At 61.4% G+C, this 19,857-nt stretch overlaps 2 protein-coding genes across 4 annotated transcripts; both read right to left on the bottom strand.

Moving 5' to 3' along the window:
- Nucleotides 1-628: 628 nt before the first annotated feature.
- On the bottom strand, nt 629-16,006 carry LOC308176474 (dual specificity protein phosphatase 22-A-like). Of its 3 annotated transcripts, none has more exons than XM_080552221.1 (7): nt 13,934-16,006; nt 12,359-12,392; nt 11,858-11,940; nt 9,139-9,188; nt 6,500-6,574; nt 5,858-6,029; nt 629-2,707 (listed from the first exon to the last, which is right to left on the bottom strand). In XM_080552221.1, the coding sequence occupies exons 1-7, from the start codon at nt 13,952-13,954 to the stop codon at nt 2,516-2,518; spliced, it is 627 nt and encodes a 208-aa protein (XP_080408347.1). In that variant the 5' UTR covers nt 13,955-16,006; the 3' UTR covers nt 629-2,515. The 3 variants fall into 3 exon arrangements, with proteins under 3 accessions (XP_080408347.1, XP_080408348.1, XP_080408346.1); XM_080552222.1 differs by having other exon boundaries at nt 629-2,704; XM_080552220.1 differs by lacking the exon at nt 629-2,707 and adding an exon at nt 3,598-5,293.
- A 147-nt stretch (nt 16,007-16,153) lies between these two features.
- Nucleotides 16,154-19,828, bottom strand: COX4I1 (cytochrome c oxidase subunit 4I1). Its single transcript, XM_080552237.1, has 5 exons — nt 19,748-19,828; nt 18,845-18,924; nt 18,208-18,375; nt 17,125-17,256; nt 16,154-16,420 (listed from the first exon to the last, which is right to left on the bottom strand). The coding sequence occupies exons 2-5, from the start codon at nt 18,921-18,923 to the stop codon at nt 16,284-16,286; spliced, it is 516 nt and encodes a 171-aa protein (XP_080408363.1). The 5' UTR covers nt 18,924; nt 19,748-19,828; the 3' UTR covers nt 16,154-16,283.
- Nucleotides 19,829-19,857: the final 29 nt, after the last annotated feature.

Genomic DNA, 19,857 nt, shown 5'->3' with positions numbered 1-19,857 from the left:
GTTACGATCTCGGCCGCGATGGCGGTCCCGGCCGCGATCCCGCTCGCTATCGCGATCGCGGTCGCTGTCACGATCGCTGTCGCGATAGCGATCCCGGCCCCGGCGGGCCCCGCACCCAGCCGCCAGGCCCCGGCGGCTCCCGCAGCCTGCCCGCGGAGGGTTCGGGGTTTTCGGGGGGGGGGGAGGGGAATTACCAGCTCACGCTCGCATTTCTCGGAAAAATAAAAAAAAAAATTGGCCCTGGGGGGAGACAGAGGGATGGGGAACGTGGGCGGGGGGGGCGTGAAAATACGGGGCCAAGGCACAGGCCCCCGGTGTGTCCCCCCCCCCCCCTCTGGCTTTAGGGGCAGCGTGGAAGCAATTGCAACGACACCCTGGGAGAATTACGGCAATGACCAACGGGGGCTGGCAAAACCGGCAGCGGGGCCGCGGCCACCGCTGGTGCTGCTGCCGTGGGCCAGGAGGGGAAAATGTGCCCGGGGTCACCTGGGTCCGGGGTCACCTGGGTCCGGGATCACCTGGGTCCGGGGTCACCGGGGTCCGGGATCACCTGGGTCCGGGGTCACCGGGGTCCGGGGTCACCTGGGTCCGGGATCACCTGGGTCCGGGGTCACCTGGGTCACCGGGGTCACCTGGGTCCGGGGTCACCTGGGTCACCGGGGTCACCGGGGTCTGGGGTCACCTGGGTCCGGGGTCACCTGGGTCCGGGATCACCTGGGTCCGGGATCACCTGGGTCCGGGGTCACCGGGGTCCGGGATCACCTGGGAATTCACGGTCCCGGCACGTCCCGGGCGCAGGAGATGCTCTGCGGGCAGCAGCCGCTGCTGCGAAGCCGCCGTGGGCAATACCCCACCGGGGTTGCAGTTACTGGGGGCGTCCCCTGCGGTTCCCGAAGCTCGGGGCGATTTGGGGGAAACGCTGCGACCCCGGGATGTCCGTGGGATGGATGAGGAGCCGCGGGACGGGTGCTGAAAGGGCCGCACGCGGCGCCGGCTCGGAGGTTATCGCACCTACTGCACCTCTAATCTCTGCTTATCTCGTATCTCCGATGACTTCCTATTGACACCAGAAACCGACTTTCTTCTCGTTTTCCTGCGCCCCGGTTCCATTTTTCTGCTTCCTAAAATGCTATCTGAGGCGCTAAAGGCCATACCTACAAGGTTTGCTCAGCTTCCCACCAGCCCCCCCCCCCCCCCCCCGTACGAACCGTGGCAGCTTTAGGATATCAGACAGCCAAATGAACCCTATCCTCCGTGTGAAAAAATGGGGGAAAAAAAAAAAAAAAAAAAAAAAGAATTCTTCTCCCAGGAGCCCGCATGCTATGGCTGAGCAGCAGGTCTTTAAAAATTTTAATTTTTCTGGTGGTTTTCGTGGAGAAAATGGAAATCAGGTGCAGCGGTTGTGTCAATCCATCCCTCTGTTCCCAGCAGTAACGCACGGAGGCAGGAGCAGCCGTTCCTACGGTTTTAATCAGCCTCCCCTTTCGGACAGTCTTGGCATGTTGTCCCCGACTTTGTCACCCTCGGAGACTCCAGTGCCCAGAATTTGTCATTAAGGGAATTCCCAGAAATATTTTAAATGCATTTTCTTTTTTTTCTCAGAACAGATCGCAGAACAGATATTTTTTAGAAGCTAAGCAAAGTAATTATGGAAAAAAAAATACAGAGGATGGCGTGGAAGATTTCAACGTTTTGGGCTGCTGGGACAGAGAGCGTCTGTGTCGATGGACAGAGGGGGGGTGGCTGGAAATCCACAGCAAATAAAGGCCCGGGGCGAAAAGGACCCTGGAAAGGGTTTGATACAGGGTGAGGCTCTCCCTCATGGAAAACAGGAAAAATTTAGCTCAGGAACAATTTATTCCTCCCATGCGTTGGGACCGGTGGGCAAGAGGCAGAGCGGAGCAGCTCCAGCCCTGCACGGCCCCCACATGGGGCTGCTCCCCTGGCCAAAAGCAGGCAAGGAGCCTGCATTTTGGAAATGTGAATTATGAGTTCGGCCCGAGGCAAGGAAGGCACGACCAGCCTTCCAGAATTAAAAAGGCTGCTGGAGAGCACCAGCGCCCAACGTGGTGAGCAGTCGGCTTCTTTTGCAGCCGGGAACATCGGGGTCAGGCTGCAGGGGAAAGCGGGGCCGGGCAGGTCCAGCAGCCCCCCATTTCCCCCGGGGAGCTCGAGGAAATGCCGGACGGACCTCATCCAGCGGCGGGGCTGGAGCAGGAAAATCCAACCCAAGCAAAGGCAGCTTTTCCTTTTCCGGCACGGAGCCCGATGCTGTTTGCTGTGGGAGTTTTCCCCCGTCCCCGTGGGTTCAGCTCGGGGCAATGCCACCCATCCCTTAGGACCGAGCCACGCGGAGCCAGCAGCCAAAGGGGGGGGCTGCAAGTCCTGCTCCCCCCCCAGCTCCAGCCCTTCGGCTGGGCTCACCGTGGTGCTGTGAACCCCCCCCAACCCCCCGCAGGCATCTGGCAAAGTGGATACCGAATTTTGCCAGCCCCGGGGGCCAACGTTTGGCTGCTCATCTGCTCATCCGCCGGCTTCGGCTGGGGGGCAGCGGGGGGGTGGGCGCTGGGGGGGTGGTCCAGGAGCTCTCCCCGCGCCCCCCCCTCTGCGGCTCCCCCTGCTCCTGCAGGGCCAGCAGGCGCTGCAGCTCCTCCTGGTCCTTGAAGGGGTTCCTGCCGTAGTCCCGGTGGATCCAGGCGCGGTACTGCTGGGACAGAGCCAGGCGGGGTGCAGGGGTCACAGGGGGCTGTGCCGCCCCCCACCCCAGCGTGTTGCAAAGCCCTAAATCAAGGCAGGGCATCCCAACCAGGACACGGTCACGGCACCGGTCCCTGTTTTGCAGGAGCTGCCACGCCATGCAGCGTGCACACATCGTACGAGACACCAAGCCCTACACAAACACCAGCCAGCCCCTCGGAGCACCCCAGGCCCACAGAGCTGGCAGCAGCCCCGTTTCTTTCCCCCCCCACCGTGCTGCAGCCTCCGGCAGCTTCATTCACTTTCCCTTGCCGGGAAGCTGCTCAGCTCCCCGTGGGGCTGAGTTACCAGAAAGCAAGCGTCCCCACGCTTTCTCCCCGCTGGGGCAGGCCAGTCTCGCGGCCCCAAACGCCGCGGGCAGGTCGGCTCTTGCAGGCTGTGCAGGGCTGTTTGCAGAGCGGTTTGCTCATCGCAGCCCTCCTCCAGTCCCCGCAGAGGCTCCGCTGGTGTCCGGGTGGCCCGGGGCCAGCTGGCACCCGGCGGAGATCCGGAGGCGGCTTCGGAGCAGGAGATGGCCCCGTGGAAAGGCTTCCCGACACCGCCGCGGCACGGAGCTGCGGGATCTGTGCCCAGAAGCGTGGGCAGGGAAGGGCAGCTCAGCTGGAGCCGCCGTGCCTGCGGCCCCGGGCACGAGAACAGCTTCGGAGCCTGACAAAAGGAGCGGGGACGCAGCGAGCAGGCACCCAGCGAGCAGGGCGCACGGGGAGGAGCGGCCAGAGAGGGCTGGCTTGTGCCCAGCGGTGCGAAACGCTCCGCAAAGCGCACGGAGCCTGCAGGCAGGGATGGGAAAGCTGCAGGAGGAAAAGGGTGGAGCGTCCGGCCCCCGGCAGCACCCATGGGTGCCACCAGCAGGGCCAGCACTCAATAGCTGGGAGCACTGGGACAGGCGTCAGCTTCAGGGAGGCAGGGGGCTGTTAAAACACCCCCGGTTTTGGGGGCCGGCAGCTCCCACGTGCCCCGGCCTCGATGCCTCCAGACAAGGTGCCCCCAAACAGCAGTGGGGCTCCGGCCTCCTGGGATCGGGGGAAAGACAGGAGAAAGCCTGAGAGCAACCCCGGTGGCTTGGCCGCTCCTGCAGCTGGGGAAAGTCAGCTCGGGCAGGGGGGATTTCCAGCGGGAATGTCTGGATTTCCCAAATCCGCTCACCCCGGCGGCGGGACTCACCGGCAGCTGCGCGCCGGGGGCAGGAAGCCCCGCTGCTGCTCGGGGTGGGGGCCAGCGCTGACTTCCTCGCTAGAAACCAGCGGCTGGGAACCTCGGCGCTTCCCAGGGTGGATGTCCCAGAGGCCGGACTGGATTCCTCCTCCTGGCCAGCGCCTGGAGCTGCCTGCTTGCTCTGCAGCCAGCTGGGGGCCACCGGGGCTGAGGCACCGCCGGGACAGCCACTGGGTGCCCACGGAGAGATCGTCGCGCCTTGCAGCCCGGGCTGTGGTGCACTGGTGAGGGGCACGCATCCGTGCGCGGTGCTGGTGGTGACGAAGCACCCACAGGGGTGAAGGTCCCAGGGGGGAGCAGCCTGGCCACCGAGATTTGGCACCCAGCGGCCAGCTCGGAGGGACGGAGCCAGCAGGGCGCAGCAGGAAGCGCCCCGCTGTGCTGCCAGGTGCTGGCTTTCAGCACCCAGCCCCTCCAGCGCTGACCGCAAACCCGAAACCCACCGTGCTCGGGGCCAGGAGCACCCGTCCCAGCCGGGAGGCAGCCCGGTGGTGGCACACGAGCACCTGGGGACACCCCGGGGCAGGGGGACAGGTCTGTGCCCTCTCTCCCGTCCACACCGCTAAAATCCTGGCGCTTCCCCTTGCTAAAACCCAGCTGGGGCTGGACAACGAGAGAGTTCCCAGCCTTGGCCACCCCAGATGAAGCCATCACAGGGAACGCAGCATTTTTTTTTTTTTTTAAAAAAAGGCAGCCCTTGCAAAGCAAATGCCATTTTTTAAACCCCTCGGCTCACGAACGCGCAGCCTGGCGCAGCCGCTGGTGCTTCCCGGGAAACGTTTGCAGCAAAACTTCAAGAAGGCAAAAAAAAAAAAAAAACCAAACCCAAAGAAAACGTGACCTCTAAGGGGAGGGGAAGGGCAAGGGGTGTTTGTTGAGGCCACCCAAACGTTGGGGAGCAGGAGGAATAAGTGGCCAGGAGGAGCCCCCGGGGGCACGGCGAGCCCCGTGTCACAGCGGGCACTGGGACGTGGCCGGGGCAGGGTTGGGGAGCGCTGGCCCGGCCGGGGGAAGCCCTGCAGGGAATCTCCAGCAGCGGGGGTTTTGCAATCCCCTGGACCACTCTCCCCAGCTCCGCGGGCGTTTTTGCAAAGCGGTGACAGCCCCGCAGGGCCACGTCCCTCATGTGACGGCGCCCGCCGCTCCCCGGCCAGGAAGGGGCCGACGCTTGGGCCACTGTCACATGCTGTCCGGCCTGGGAGGAGGGGAGAGAAATCCCCTCGAGACGCTCCTTGTCCTTGGGTGGTGGCCCTGGGCCACAGCAGACGGGGACATCGGGGTTTCGCCACCCTGTAGGGTGCTGCTCCGCTAAATCCCGATGCTGCGCCTCGTTTAGAAGAGGAGAAAGAATTATTTTAATCATCGCTTTGATGTCTCCATCTCTTGGCTGCTTCTAAAAGCAGGGGGCACGCTGTCAGAGGATGCCCTGCCACATCCCAGGACGCCCAAGGCTTCCCAAGGCTGCTTGCAGGAGCCTTCCCCCCTCTCCTGTCGCCTGCCCCGTGCTCTCCTGGTGCCAGCTCAGCACCACCTCCGTGCCCCCTTCCACCGTGCCCTAGCTGCACCCTGAATAAAACAAGAGCACCGGGGCTTTGAGCAGCTTTTTCAAGCACATTCGCGTAATGCCTAGGCACATTTTGTTTTTTTTTTTTTTGCATGCATGCAAAAACAACCCCCCCCCAGGTAATAAATAGCACGCGCAAAGGGCAAGCAGCTGGCTGGGGCTGCTCGCACAAGTGCTGCAGGCAAAGCAGCCGTGGTTATTTGCAAACCCCGCGGACGCACGCAAGGGGAGCCCCAGCTGCGGAGCCCACCCTCTGGCACGAGGTCCCCGCCGCCCCGTGCCTCCCAGCGAGGCGCACACGCGCGGGCGCGCGGACCCCACCTCCTTCAGCAGGGTCCTCTCGTAGTCCTGCAGCTGCCGCTGGAAGCCGGGGTTGGGGCTGGCGTAGGAGCGCGCAGCCCTGGTGGCGGCCAGGCAGCGCTCCCAGCCCAGGTCGGTCACGGTCATCAGGTAAGCCACCAGCACCGTGGTGCTGCGCGAGACCCCGGCCAGGCTGGCACGGGTGAGGGAGAGGTGTCAGGGAGGAGGCGTCACCGCCACGGGAGCCCCACGACGAGGGACGCCCATGGGGCGCCTCCTCCCAGGGCCGGGGATGCTTGCCCGGCCGTGGGTAGGGGATGGAGCCTCATGGGCGCTGTGGCACTGGATGTGCCCGTCCCACCTGGTGGCCCCAGGCAGGCCGCTTCCCCGTGTCCCCTGCCCTGTCCATCTCTGGACGCTCAGGTTTCGGGGCGTGGGCCATCCCGTTGCCCTGATGCCGTTCCTCATCTCCTTTCCCTCCCTGCCACGAGTGATGCTCAACCCCCAGGATGCTTTTTGGGATCCCACCCCCACCTCCCAGACCCGCAAGCCTTGCACAGCCCCGGCGAGCACCGGGGACCCTCCCTCCCTCCCGCACCTCCCCCGGCAGCGACCCTTTTCCCCCCAAAAACCGGGGCATCGAGGCCGTTTGGAGGCTCTCACCAGTGAACGAGGCAGCCTCCCCCGTGGAGCCGGCACTCGTGGATGAACTTGATGCACTCCTTGAAATGCTGCATCCTGCAGGGGGAGAGGCAGCGAGGTGAGGCCAGGGGCAGCCGCAGTCCTCCCCAGGATTTCCCTGGGGCCGGCGCAGGATGGGAGCCGCAGCGGGTTCCCCTGCCAGAGGAAGGGACCGGTCTTCATCAGCCAGGAAGGAAAAGGCCTGAGAGGCTTTCTGGGGGATTTCCTTCTTCCCAAGGCACTGGGATGGAGCAGGGTGATGCCACCAGCTCACCCAGCCCGGGCAGGACCTGGCGGCTCTGCCTGCGGGGCGAAGTCCCCCCCCAGCACCCATGGGACACACACCCCAGCGCTAAAACTACCCTGCAGGGGAGAGGTGCCCGTGCCAGGGCTCGCCCTGGCTGGCTGCTTGCATTCCTGAAACCTGCCAGGAACCAGAAACCGAGCCAGAACTGAACCAGAGCGCGCTGACCCTAACCAGCGGGTTTTCTGCACAAAGCAGGGGCAGGGACCTGGGAGCTGGGCTGCTGAGCTGCAGCCCTCACTTGGGTGCTCGCCAGCAGGAGCGGCACTCATTTTGCTGAGAGCATAAAGACCCAGAGGTGGAAAACAGGTTAAAATCGCTCTTTATACACGGATGAATTAGAGGCGGGTGTGCGCGGGAGGGTTACAAGGCTCTGGCAATATTCATCCCTCCCGCACGGCATGCTGCAGGCTGCTCCGAGGACACAGAGCACCTCGGGGAGAGCCCACGCAGAGCTGCTCATTTGGCTCCTGACACACGCCTGCAACAAATCCCGCCTGGCCCTGCTCGCGCCAAGCCCCCGGGGTCCTGGTCAGCCCCGTCGCGGGTGCTGGGTCCCAGACTTCCTCCGCTGCCTCCGCGTGACGGGGCCGGGGCAGCGCCCACGCAGCCTTCCTGCTTTCTCAGAAGCTCAGGCACGAGCCAGCCCCCGCGGCTCGCCTCTCGCCCCCGCGGCATCCTCCTGAGACCCCCCTCCGGGGCCGGGAGCCGCTCCCCCGGTGCGAGCGAGGCTGAACCCTCCAAAACTCCCCCCCTGCCTTTTGCCTGCCCGCCGGGGATGCTCGTGGCCCTTCTCTGGAAGCGCGGGGCTCGGGTGCCTTCTAAGAAGCCAACCCGAGGCATATTCAAAAATAGCAGGGGTTTCTGCCGCCCGAGACCCAACAGGAGGAGACACAGGGGATTATTCTCTGAAGCTGTGGTTATAATAAAAATATTTAGTTCCTTGGCCCTGGAAGGAGATGTCAAATCCACCGCTCCCTGTGGGCTACAGACGCGCCTCCTCCTCCACCGCCGCAGGCAGTGAAGCACCTCCTGTTGGGCAGCGGGGGCTTTTCTTGGCCCAGAGCGTGTCCCGGGGGGGTTCTCCTCGTGTCCTCATCCTCACAGAGCAGCCAGCAGCCCCCAGGGCGTGCCAGCACTGCCTACTCAACCCGCACGGCTCCAAATCCCAGTCCTCTTCTTCGTCCCTTTACCGGGACCAGCGGGGCCGCACCTGGCTGTGGGGACGTGCTGGTGGCGGGCACATCCTCACGTCCTCACCACATTCAGCCACCCCCCCCTTCCGTCCTCACCCCTCCAGGGGGCTCTTCCCAAGGCGGTCACCCAGTTGAGAGCTCAACTGGTCCCAGCCCACGGGAGCGGTAACGCCGAGAGCCGCCGAGCCCCGAGTCACGAGCAGCTGCCCCGCGGGACGCCAGGCTCCCCGGGGTTGTGAAACCCCGGGCACAAACCGACGAGCAGAAAATAGTTCCCTGAATAAGCCTTCCTTCCGGCAGCCAGCTCTGTCCCCTTTTGGGAGACGTGCCACAAACGCAAAGCAAGGAAAGGAGAGGGAAAAAAAAAAAAAATAACCCCAACCCCCCTGTTCTTGCTGAGGCAGGGCTTTCTTGTAAAGCTTCTCTTTCTGCGCAGCGGGAGCGTGAGCAAGCAGAATCCCGCACGCGGCGCGGAGCCCAGGGAGCTGGGAAAGCAGCGCCTCCACAAACGGGGCTTCAGCCAGCCACGGCACGGGAACCTTTTGCCCCTTTAGGGTTGGATCGGCGAGATAAATTCCCCAAAGTCACCCGTTTTCTGGTTGCAGCGGGGCGGTTCTCGGGTGCCTGTTGCCCAAAGCGGGCGGCAAGCAGTGCCTGCAGCCAGCACGGCCCCGGCACCGCCTCGTCTCGAGGGCATCCTTAAAGGAGTTACGGGCATCTACCTTTTGCACGGGGGAAATCACTCGTTTTAATAAAAATTTCATTTCTCTCTCAAGGAAAATACCCGGGAGAGCGACACGAATCATTGCATAATTGATACAAATCGTTGCCTTTCCACACCAACGAAGCATGCTCCGATTTCAAGCCCCGCCTGATGGAATAATTCTGATTTTTGGTGGAAAATTAAATCTACTGACTGCAAACACACTGAAAATCAGATTTAGGCCCTACACACACCGTTAAGTGCCTGAGAACGAGCCGTGGCTTTCACCAAGCTCAGCACCAACGAAGTTTTGGCAGCGTGAATGATCCGAGCGTACACTGTGCAGAATTTGGACTTTTATTGACCGACGACTACCAAAACGCCACCCTGGGAGGCAAAGGGGGTGCCGGGGACTTACAGGTTCTGGCTGGATGAATCCGAGGCCGAGATGCAGAGGTAGGTCATGTCCTGCAATAAAAAGGCAGTTACGGCAATAAAACACCTTGGAGAACCACAACATCATCCATTTTCTCTTTTTTTTTTTTTCTATGTGAGCCTTGGAGTAGGTGACTCTAGGGGTAAAACCGCCTAAAACGGGATTTTCAAGAGGCAGGATTTTTCAGAGGCAGGATTTCCCCAGCTCTTCCCTGTAATTTCAGGTAGGAACCAGGCCGGCCCCAGCCGCATTTCAGAGGCACCCAAGGGCACCGAGCGATGCCCGGGAGCCTCCCCAAGCCCCAGCCCCATCCCCGTTCCCCCTCCGGCGGCTGTCAAGCCCCGGCAGGACAACGTGTGCGAGCACGCACTCATGAGGTCACCCTCATCAATGAGTTATTTCCTCCTGGTCTAATTTAATACACAATAAATCACCCCGCCGCACGTCGGTGTAGGTCAGCTAGACATCGCTTCCTCGATCCTCCCTGTTATGAGCTAAAATTAGCCCCTTTTAATCTGAGTTTTGCTTTTTTCTTTTTTTTCTTTTTTTTTTTTTTTGGTAGCAAAACGGGTGGGAATCCTGCCAGACGGGGCTGACACGGCTGAGCACCAGCGTGCCAGGGGTTGCCCCATCCCCATCCTCATCTCGCTGCGAACCAAAGCCACCCTCGCTTCCCTCCAGCCCAGGCCAGAGGAGAAGGCTGGAAAAAGCTGATTACCTAAGGTAATTAGCAAAGGGAAGGAGTGAAGGGTAGAGCAGGACAGGCGCAGCCATCGTGGGGACATTCCCAGGCTGGAAAGACCCACGTCACGAGGAGAAGGGCGCGGGGGCTTTTCCGAGCATCCCCCCTCCATCCCAACACCCTTCCTGCGTTCGTCCCCGCGGGATGAAGCCGAGGTGCCACCCGCATGCCCGGCCCTTCCCCGTGGCACGCCAGCCGGGTTCCTCATCCCCTGGTAAACCACGGCTCCCCGGCGCGCAGGGAAAGGCGGCCGCGGTGGGGAGCAGCTGGGACGCGGGCGCGAGCAAGCGAACGGCAGCAGGTTTCATGGGATGAGCCACCATGGGCTGCGGCTTCCCGGCACCTGGGGAGGTGAAGAAAGCCACTGCACCAGGAAAGCCACCATGTCAGGAAAGCCACCATGCCAGGAAAGCCACCATGCCAGGAAAGCCACCGTGCCAGGAAAGCCACCGTGCTGGAGAAAGCCACCGTGCCAGGAAAGCCACCACGCCAAGCCACGCACGCAGAGCCCACCTGGGCTCCCAGCGGCTTTCCCCTTTCCCCACGGGCCCCCCCCGGGTGCCCCCATCCCGCCGCGGGGAGGGAAGCTGGGCTGCACGCATGGGAACAGCGCTGGGGTTTGCGGTCCCCGGCCGGGGGCCGTGATTGACACATTGCTCAACCCACCATGCTTTTCCTGTTCCCCTTTCCTCCAGCCCCGCTGCGCGCTGCCCGTGCGGTTTGCTGCCCGCCTGGCCGTGCCCTGCGCCCCAGCAGCTCCAGCTGCACCACCCGGCCCCGGGCGAGCCGTTCCTCTGCCCCCGTTTCATGCATCTTCCTTCTCCTCTCCCCGTTACCCAACGCCTTCACGGGGAAGAGGCTCGAGGTGTTGTTTTGAGCTGGGGCTGCCTGGCAGAGAAGGGTGGCACTCGCCCTCGGTGGTCCCAGGAGAGCGGGGTCCCAGCCGTCCCCGTTGCCTGCGGTAGGATTTTGGGGCCGGGACGAAGGCCAGCTCCGGCTGCACACCGCACAGATCCACGCCAAGAAGAGCAACGTAGCCCCCCAGGGTCGCTCATCCTCATGTGTGCACCGGCTCACCCACACGCACAGACCTGGCCGAGCACCCTGCGCCCACCCCGCAGCCCCCCCCCGCCTCAGTTTCCCCTCTCAGACCCTTTCACCTGCCCTGCCTGCGGGACCACAGCCACCCCACACGGGGTGGGGGCACCCAGGGGTTCCACCTGCCCGCTGCAACACTGCCTGTGCCACCAGGACCTTGGGGACAGGGAGCGGGACGGGACTGCCTCCTGCCTCCCACCGCTGCGTTTTTAGGGATCCTTGTTTCTCAGCCCCAAACCCAACGGCAGACCCACAGCAGCACCGAAGGAGAGCGCGTGGGGTGGGAGTCCCGGATCGAGGGGGGGTCCCCGTACTCTGCACAGGCTGCCCCGGGGCAGGGGGAGCACAGCAACGCCGGGGGCTCCCCAAAAACCCCGTCCTGCCTCCGGCTGCGCTGCCGGGGCTGGATGCGGCCCCGGCGCTGCCGTGCGCGGGGCACCGCCGCCCTCTCGTGGCCCCTGCCCACGGCAGCACCGCGGGGCCGGGCACCCCCGGCCTCCACCTGCCCAGCTCCTCAAAATCCTGCCGGGAGGCAGCCGTGGTCCGCAGCCACCCGGCTCCCAGCGCTGGGCGCAATTTGGCACCGCCCGGTGCCAAGGCAGCGTCGCCGTCCCACCGCCACGCAGCGGGAGGTGGGCACCCATCCCCTGGGCACCCATCCCCTGGGTACCCATCCCCTGGGCACCCGTCCCCCGGGCACCCATCCCCCGGGCACCCATCCCCCGGGCGCCCATCCCCTGGGCACCCATCCCCCGGGCACCCATCCCCCGGGCACCCATGCCCCAGACACCCATCCCCTGGGCACCGGCTGCCACCTCCCAGCCTCGCTGTGCAGGTCCCCCCCCGGGCCCCCAGGCTCACCTCCAGCACCGGCTTGGCACCGGTGTGCACGGAGAGGACGTGCGTCACGCCGTGCCTCCGCAGCCTGGCCCCGTCCTCCGAGTCTGGAAGCGGGAGCGGGGCGTGAGAGCTCGTCCTCCTGCCCGAGCTGCTCCGCCGAGCCCTCGCCGCAGCCCACGGCCGTCGCCCCCGGCCCCGTGTGATGCAGGGAGGCCAGCCTTGGGTGAAAAATACCCAAAACAGGTGGCACAGTGCTCCCAGGACGGCCCTAATTCCTCCGCTGGAGCAGGATGGAACCTAAGCCAGGTGCTGGCCCCTCTGTAAATACTGTCTCGGCAAAACCCCTCTCTGGGGGTTGGAACTAAATGATCTCTAAGGTCCCTTCCAACCCAAGCCAGGCCATTTGAAACACAGGGGAGGTTTCCAGCCAGCGGGGTCCTCATCGCTTGGCTGTGGGGACCCCACAGACGTCCCTTTCCCATGCCCTGGGGGCAGCTGGCACTCGCAGGGCCGTGCACTCACCGCGGATGTTCCCCAGGTAGAGACCCGTGACCACCTGCGAGGAGACAAGGAGCAGAGCTGTCCCTCCACGTGCCACACCGTATTTCTTTATTCCCAAGGCCCTAAACCCCAGCTGCTGCCGTGCACCCACTGCGCATCGCCCAGGAGCGTGCGCGTCGCCAGCGTCTGCAGGACTGGGGCTTCTGGCAGCAAACGCACCCAAATAACATTAAACTAGAAACTTAATTAACGTGTCACCTTCATCAGCAGGAAGGCAACAGAGGCTGAGCCCCTCCAAAACCCCTCCAGGAGCACAGAGCTGGGGAAAACTCAGCAGAGAGATGGACGCGGGGGTGCCTCTGGCTTGTTGTATTTGGCCCTGCGGATGCACTGCAGGCAGAAAGGCACCGCTGGGGGCTGGAGCCCCCAAAATGCTCGTCCCAAACCAGCTCCAGCAGGGACACCCATCACCCCGGGAGCGGGTTGTGTTTCTCTTTTCTACGGCAACCTCCTCCTGCAAATGGTTTCAAAGGTCGCCTCCGCCAGCTGGGGACAGATGGGCAAAAGCACGGCATATTTCCGATTATTTTCTGGCCGAGATGTTGCAGCGAGTGCCTTCGAGTACACGGATTTCATCTCCAGCTCTCTGCCGTGGTTTACGAAGGAGAAAAAGGGGCGGCTCGGAGTGTTTACAGAGTGCGACAACCCACGGGAAGGAAGGGTTGGCTCCCAGCTGGGCTCCTTTGCCCCCTTCTGGCAGGAGAAACCCGCTTGGAGAGGCCGTAGGAAGGTTCCCCAACAGCTCCGGGTGACAGCCGGAGCATCTCTGCTCCTCGTCCTGCCCTGGTCCCCTCCCCGTGCTCCCCAGGGGTGCCCACGGTGCGTAGCGAACCCGATGAGCCACGCACGGGGTCATTTCGTACCCTGGGGGGGGAAACGTGAAGTGAGGACAGCGCTGGAGGACGCGGCAGCTCCGCGTACCGAGAGCTGCGCTGAGATGGATGGAGAGAAATTATCATCCTTATTACCCAGGAGGGATAAAAAGGGCTCAAGGGTGGCTTTAATTTACCCCGAGCGCTGCAGCGTTGCTGTCCCAAAGGTTAATTTTAAACTGGACGAGGCGCACAGCGAGCAGTTATTTAAGGCTACAAACAGAAATCGATCCCCTCCACCGGCCCTGAGCACCAAGCACCAGCAAAACCGCCCTTCCTTACCCATCCACAGCACCCTGCAGCCGGGCACGGATACGTCCCGGTGGTGACAAGGGGAGGAAAAATTCCCTGCACACCCCCTGGGACCCCCAGCAGCCCCGAGGATGTTGGTGCCGCGGCATTACCACCCAGAGGACGAGCATCAAAAGCCGGCGGCTGCTTTTTAGACACCCGGAGGCACTGAGCTCTTCGCTTGGGTGTAAAACAGGGATCAGTGCCTTAAAACAGATGGGGAAAATTCCCTGTCTTAAGTGCTTGAAGTTTTAAGGGGGGATGAGAAAGGGAAGGTGCAAATGGATGTGCTTAGGGCACCGCTGTGGCATCCCCCGATAACACAAAAGGGCCCTGCCCAGTACCTCCCAGTACCCCCCAGTCCTCCCAGTACCTTGCTCATTCCGCTCCCCATGGTTTTTCTCTCCCCACGTTCAGGACTCAGGCGGCCTCTCGGTACCCGGGGTTACCTGCAAAGAAACACCCCCAAAATCCCGGATGGGGGGAGCCTGCCCCACCGCAGGAGGGGAGCGCGCGGAGCCCCGCCAAACTCAGCCCGCTCACCCGCTGCGAGCTGCTCCAGCCCCTCGCCACCACGCTTCTGGGCGAAGGGATCCGGGGCCAGCGGCTGCTGCGGGGCAGGGGAGGATGAAATAAGGACCTGGGGCTGCGGCGAGGCTCAGGTTTCTCTTCCGGACTCCCTGGCTCGCCAGGGCTTTTGCAGAGGCTCAGTGTTTTGGGGAGAGGGAAGAAGAGGACGCCTGGGGTTCCCCGTGCAGCCCCCACGTCCCGCAAAGCCACGGGACGGAGCACCCCTCTTGGCAGGGCACCCCGCGATATCCCCCACGGGCTACATCCAGCTCGGGGCCGGGTTTCGTTCTGGGGCGCTGCGGGCTGGTGCAAGCGGTGAGCTCGGCAGGATTTCTCTGCCGGTCGGGCTAATTCCTCCCAGTCGCGGGAATGGGATGAGAATGCAGAACGAGGCGCTCACCTCAAAAAAGCAGAGCACGGCACGCCGCTGGGACGGCCGCGGGGGTGAGTCCATCTCCCCCTCCTTGCAGCGAGGGAGGTAGGACGAGCCGTAGAGCTCACAATCCCAGCACACGCTTCCAAACATCGCTTCTCAAAGGAGATTTCTCTGGCAGCTCAGCACCCATCCCCCAGATCAATGCTGCTAGCCTGTCAGAGGCGATATAAAGAACGAAAAAAAAAAAAAAAAGGAAAAAAGCAAGCTGCTCGTACAGAGAAACCCCTGCAGTCATCGTGAGTCTGCAATCCACGGCGAGGCGAAGCCGAGGTGGCCCCGGGTGGCAGCAGCGCGAGCCGGGGGACATCTCCTGGCTGCAGCCCCCCTCCCCGAGCCCAGCAGCTAAAATCATTTCCCACTGCTGCAGGCACCCTCCCGACGTCCCTCTTTGCAGCACGCTTCTCTGCGCTCCGACACAGACATTTCACAGAAGCGATCTTCCAGAATCCCGAAGGGGAGCTCAGCTCCTCACGTAGCCCCCGCTCCTCCAAACCCAGCCCCCCCCGGGCCATCAGGAGCCGTGGAGGTCCCCAGGCTCCCCCCCTGCAGCAGCTAAACAGCTCGAAAACCACGCGAGCCCCGTAACCAGGAAACGAGGAGGTTGAAGCCAAAGCTCGTTTTAATGGGTTTGATCTTTGGAGGCGGCTTTAAAGCCAAAGGCAGGAGCGTGCCTGCAGGAAGCCAGGACACGCGTCGGTGGGTAGCCCAAGGGAGGGGGAAATTTGGCAGCCACAGGCAGAGCAGAGCGAGTAGAGGCGCCAGCCTTCGTGGCTCAGGCCCTGAAAACATTGAGCCACGTCTGAGCTCCAAAGCAGGGCTCGTTCGGACCGCTGCGCTCAGTAAGAGACCCGCGATGCTCCCACAAAGGGTGGCGCTCGCCTCCCTGCCCTCAGCCGGCCCCTCTGAGCACCACCTCTGCACCACCTCAACCCGCGCTTGGCCGACCCGCAGCTGGTTCTTCTCTCTCTCACTGGAGCCTGCACAGGGCAACGGCGAGGTCTGCAGCCCGCCCCTGCTGCTGGGGGAGGAAAAGTGGTGGAGAAAAACCGGAATATAGAACCAGGTTCCCTTCACAGGGAGGAGGAGCGGAGTATCTCCACCACAGGCCCTACTCTGATCCACACCGCTGCCTCGTGGAGCTCTGACAAGCTATTTTTGGAGCTGTTATGGCACACTCAGCTGGGATCTGCTTGCCTTACATGTAGCTCAGGCCTCTGCAGCGTGACTCCTGGCTGTATCCCAGAAACACGGCCTTAAAGAGGTGGGGAAACAGGCAGCACTCCTCCCAGGAACCTATTCCTGCCCCAGAAAAGCAGTGTCTGGGCTGAACGCTCAACAACATCCCCCTGCAGAGCTGAGTGACATTTTGCTGCTTGAATTCTGACCATTTGAAGTGTTTTCAATGGTTCAAATACAACAAACTTGTCAAACTTTCACCTCATTCATCTCCCCCAAGAAACACGAGTGTTTCATTCCCTTTAACCAATTAACGCTGTCTACACACCAGCCATGACAGGACTACCTGGAGAAACCCTTCCCCCTCACGCCGCACTACAAATTCCCACCTGCAGACCAATAAAAGGAAACTTTCAAGTTAACCAGAAGTTTATTATCATCTATTTAGGTGGAGAGGTTGTTCCAGTACATGAGCAACGAGGTCACACGCAGGTGATGGAATCATTTCATATTCAAGCAGGGCAGGTTCCGCTGAGTTGCCTCACTTCTTCCACTCGTTCTTCTCAAAATCCCACTGGGAAGAAAGGCCCTCCACGGGGTTAATTCGCATGTCCAACATTCTCTTCGTCTGCATCGACACCCACTCGTCGGAGAAGGTGTGCGGAATGGGGCCGTACACTGCAATTCAAGAGGAACAAAGGCGGGATGAGCGAGTTGGCGATGGCGGTACAAGTTTTGCTAACAAGACGCTTTTTCCCCCAAAAAAACAATCAACGCTGACCACGTGTACGCCATCACCCACTCAAACCTAAGCTCCCTAAGTTCAATTTTTGAAGCATTCGGCTCAGCAGATTCCCATCTCGGTACAAGCCAGAGAACCGAGATAAGAGCCTCCTCCTAAATTTGACCGTGCACAGCTAAAGCCCCATGCGACCGCGAGCGCTGCCCCACGGCTGCTGGAGGGCTCCCTCGTGGCAGGATCTTCGGCTGGGAGGGAAGCCGAACGTGGCAGAAACCCAAATGTTTATTACCAGAGAGGCAATAAGCTCTTGCAACAGCGGGTTCCACAGAGAGGGAAGGTCTGGGATTGTTAATGTGTTGCTGCTCTTTCCCTTCCCTTTCCTCCAAAGCTCTCTCCACTGTCTTTACCTCTCTACGAGCCGACTTTCTGAACATTTTCACCCTGTACCCACCTGTACCCATTCAGTCACAACCCCAGAGCTGAGTTTTCACAGGCTAACAAGCAGCAGCTGCCACGCGCTCACCTGCACAGCTGTTCCACGCAACGTTTTGAAACTCTGAGCAATTTATGGCAAGTTTTCTACACCAAACGCCAGTTGAGCTCTCGAGCCAGGACAGAACGCCACTCGGCCTTCACTTACTGTAAATTTTCTGCCAAATGAGGATGACCCCAGTCAAGCCAAGAAAGAACAGCACTCCACCGAGGACGGTCTTCCATTCGTTTGATCCTTTGTTCATTTCTGCATAGCTCTCGTTGAATTTGATGCGGTACACTGAGGAAAAAAAAATAAATCATTTCTTTTTACTCTTCCTGCAACCTGCAGGCAACACAATGCCTGCTAGAGGGAGGCAACCCAGGCCTAAAGAGGTCTGAAATGGCAGGGATGTTAAAATAGTGTCAGAATTAGCTGGCCTTTTCCTGCAAAGATGAAGTGCCAAAGTAAATGAGCTGCGTTTCACGTTATTTCTGTATTTCTCATGAGCAAAGACAGCGTTGGTCTCTTTATATACGATTATGTGGCTGTGCAAAGGTTGCATGACAGGCCAAGAGGAAGAAGAAATACATTTCCTTCCCTGCCTCCAATTCCCAGTACGACCAGTTACCACACAGCTCCCTGCCTCCAACAATTTGAGCAGGAATGCCTGCGTTTAAAAGGCTGCGAGACTTTGGAGTTCAGAGCAGCATTAGCTTTAGGAAGTGTTTGTGAACATTTGAGGGTTTTACACCTCCTGTCTTGGACGCAGGTGGGTGCTGCGCTGCTCCCAGGTCCTCCGTTAAAACACACGGGGTTCATTTTATTCAGTTTGACTAACGGGATTACACCCTGTTATCAACAAGGGTTGGGTTTTTTTTCAGCCTGTTGGTAACAAGATGGCAATAAAGGAACAATCAGGATTTTGTGGAGGAAAAAGAAGACGTGGCTGAGCTTGACATACCACTAAGCTCCTTATGTGAATCACACTACGTGCCCTGGGGCACCTAACAGCTACCAAGGGGCGTGAGAACACCAGCTACACGCACCACTCACCTCCACTCACCTCCGCCCGAGGTTAATTAGCACAAAATTAACGCAGCTCTTTCGTGGCTGCAGTCTGACCGCGAAGGAGCCGAGCGGAGCAGCCTGGAGCCACGCCAGGGCCGTGTGTGCAGGAAGCCACGGGCCAGGACCGTGCAGCAGGCTGGGTCAGGGCGCTGCTGGCCGCGAGGTCATTTCAGGACTTACGTTCAATTTTCTCATCGACGGACAGAGCGGTCCAGGAGGCCTTTTCCTTCTCCTTCAGAGCCTTCTGCTGAGCGGAGAGCTGCTTTACGAAGGCCGCTTCGGGCAGGGGAACATCACGACGATCAACGTACGCTGGAAGGCTGAAGTCCTCTGCTTTGACAACACCGGCTGCGTTTGGGAACAGAAGAGACGCAGAATCAAGCTTTCAGTTCCTACATTAACGCCTCTTACTAGTTAAAATACAAAAAAAAAAAACAACACAAAAAAAAAACAAAGATGATGCCAGTTAAGCAACCCAGAAGGGAAAAGACAAAGCTCCCCCACCGGCACCTCTGCGATGCCACCTGCTGGCACGGGCGCCGCTCCAGCAGCTCTCTTCCACCAGGGCAAGGGAGCAGCCCCACCAGCCCCGGCCATCCCACATCCTTCCCCACCCGCCCCCCAGCTGCGGGTGCGTCAGGAAACGCCACAGAGAGAGCACTCCAGAAAACATCACAGCACCCCGTACGGCTTCGCTTGCTGCCGGGAGCCAGCTTGTAGCTGGCACAAAGCTCCCCTCAGCTTTAGGATTTCTAACGGCTGCGTTTTACATTCTTCCTGTTATTGTCTGTACTGAAAACGGAGCAGTGCCACCTACCGTGCCCGTGGGCCCTCACACAGATGGAGGTGGAAAGGGCCCTTCTCCCGATGAGGCTGAATGCCCTTGAAGCCAACATCCTGCCAGGACGAAACAACAGCGGGCAAATCACCGACAGCTGAGGCCACCAAGCGCACGAATTAGAAACAAAACCCACCCGCATTTGCCTATAGAGGAGTCGATTCAGGGGTAGCCCATTTTTACGCTGCAGAGCAGCGCTGATGCTCCCGGTTATCGAGGAGACGCTTGGATGAGCCCCTTCCCACTCTGCTTTTCATTGATGGCCTGCATTTAAGCTCTGACCCCTTCCACATCCAGCCCAGGACCCCGTATTTGGGCTCTGACCCCTTCCAAACCTAATCCAGGACCCCATATTTGAGCTCTGACCCCTTCCAAACCTAATCCAGGATCCCTTATTTGAGCTCTGACCCCTTCCACATCCAGCCCAGGACCCCTTATTTGAGCTCTGACCCCTTCCAAGCCTACCCCAGGCCCCCGTATTTGAGCTCCGAACCCCTCCCCGCCCAGCCCAGGGCCCCGCGTTTCAGCCCCGACCCCCCCCCCGTCCCCGGCCCCCGCCGGGGGTCCCGGTACTCCCCGTGCCCTTCGAGCCACCCCGGAGCCCCTCAGCATCCACCTTCGCCCTTGCCGCAACCGCGGGGCGTGACGTCACGCGGGCGTGACGTCACACCGCCGGCGCGACGTCACACCCCCGGCTCTACCTCAGCCGTAGGCCAGGCCTAGCCCCCCCCCTCCTCCCCCGGCGGCCACCGGGGCGGACCCACTCGGGGCGGTGCCGAGCGGCCCCCCAAGGCCCCTCCGTGCCCCCCCGATCCCCTCCGTACCCCCCCGGGCCCCCCCCAAGCCCCCTCGGTCCCCTCCCGGTGCCGCCGCCCCTCCGACCTGCCGACCGTCCTCTACGCCGGGCCGCCACCGGAAGGAGCCGCCGGGCCGGAAGCGCGGTGCACGGCGGGAAGGCCGCAGGACCAACGAGACGGCGCTATCCAAACCGT

Source organism: Anser brachyrhynchus (genome assembly GCF_964034855.1).
Source record: "Anser brachyrhynchus genome assembly, chromosome: 12".
Lineage (NCBI taxonomy): Eukaryota > Metazoa > Chordata > Aves > Anseriformes > Anatidae > Anser > Anser brachyrhynchus.
This window is presented reverse-complemented; position numbering and strand designations above follow the sequence as displayed.

Bases quoted from the DNA above. Each gene is read 5' to 3' on its own strand.
- LOC308176474 (XM_080552220.1), bottom strand. From the start codon at position 13,954: ATGGGGAGCGGAATGAGCAAG. The intron at 11,941-12,358 runs GTGAGTGCACGG...TCCCGCTTCCAG, and splicing joins CTACCTGGGGAACATCCGCG to ACTCGGAGGACGGGGCCAGG. The intron at 5,294-5,857 runs GTGGGGTCCGCG...AACGAGGCGCAG, and splicing joins AGAGGACCCTGCTGAAGGAG to CATCGGGATTTAGCGGAGCA.
- COX4I1 (XM_080552237.1), bottom strand. From the start codon at position 18,923: ATGTTGGCTTCAAGGGCATTCAGCCTCATCGGGAGAAGGGCCCTTTCC. The intron at 18,376-18,844 runs GTAGGTGGCACT...TCCCAAACGCAG, and splicing joins TGTGAGGGCCCACGGGCACG to CCGGTGTTGTCAAAGCAGAG. The intron at 17,257-18,207 runs GTAAGTCCTGAA...TTTTTTCCTCAG, and splicing joins CGTCGATGAGAAAATTGAAC to TGTACCGCATCAAATTCAAC.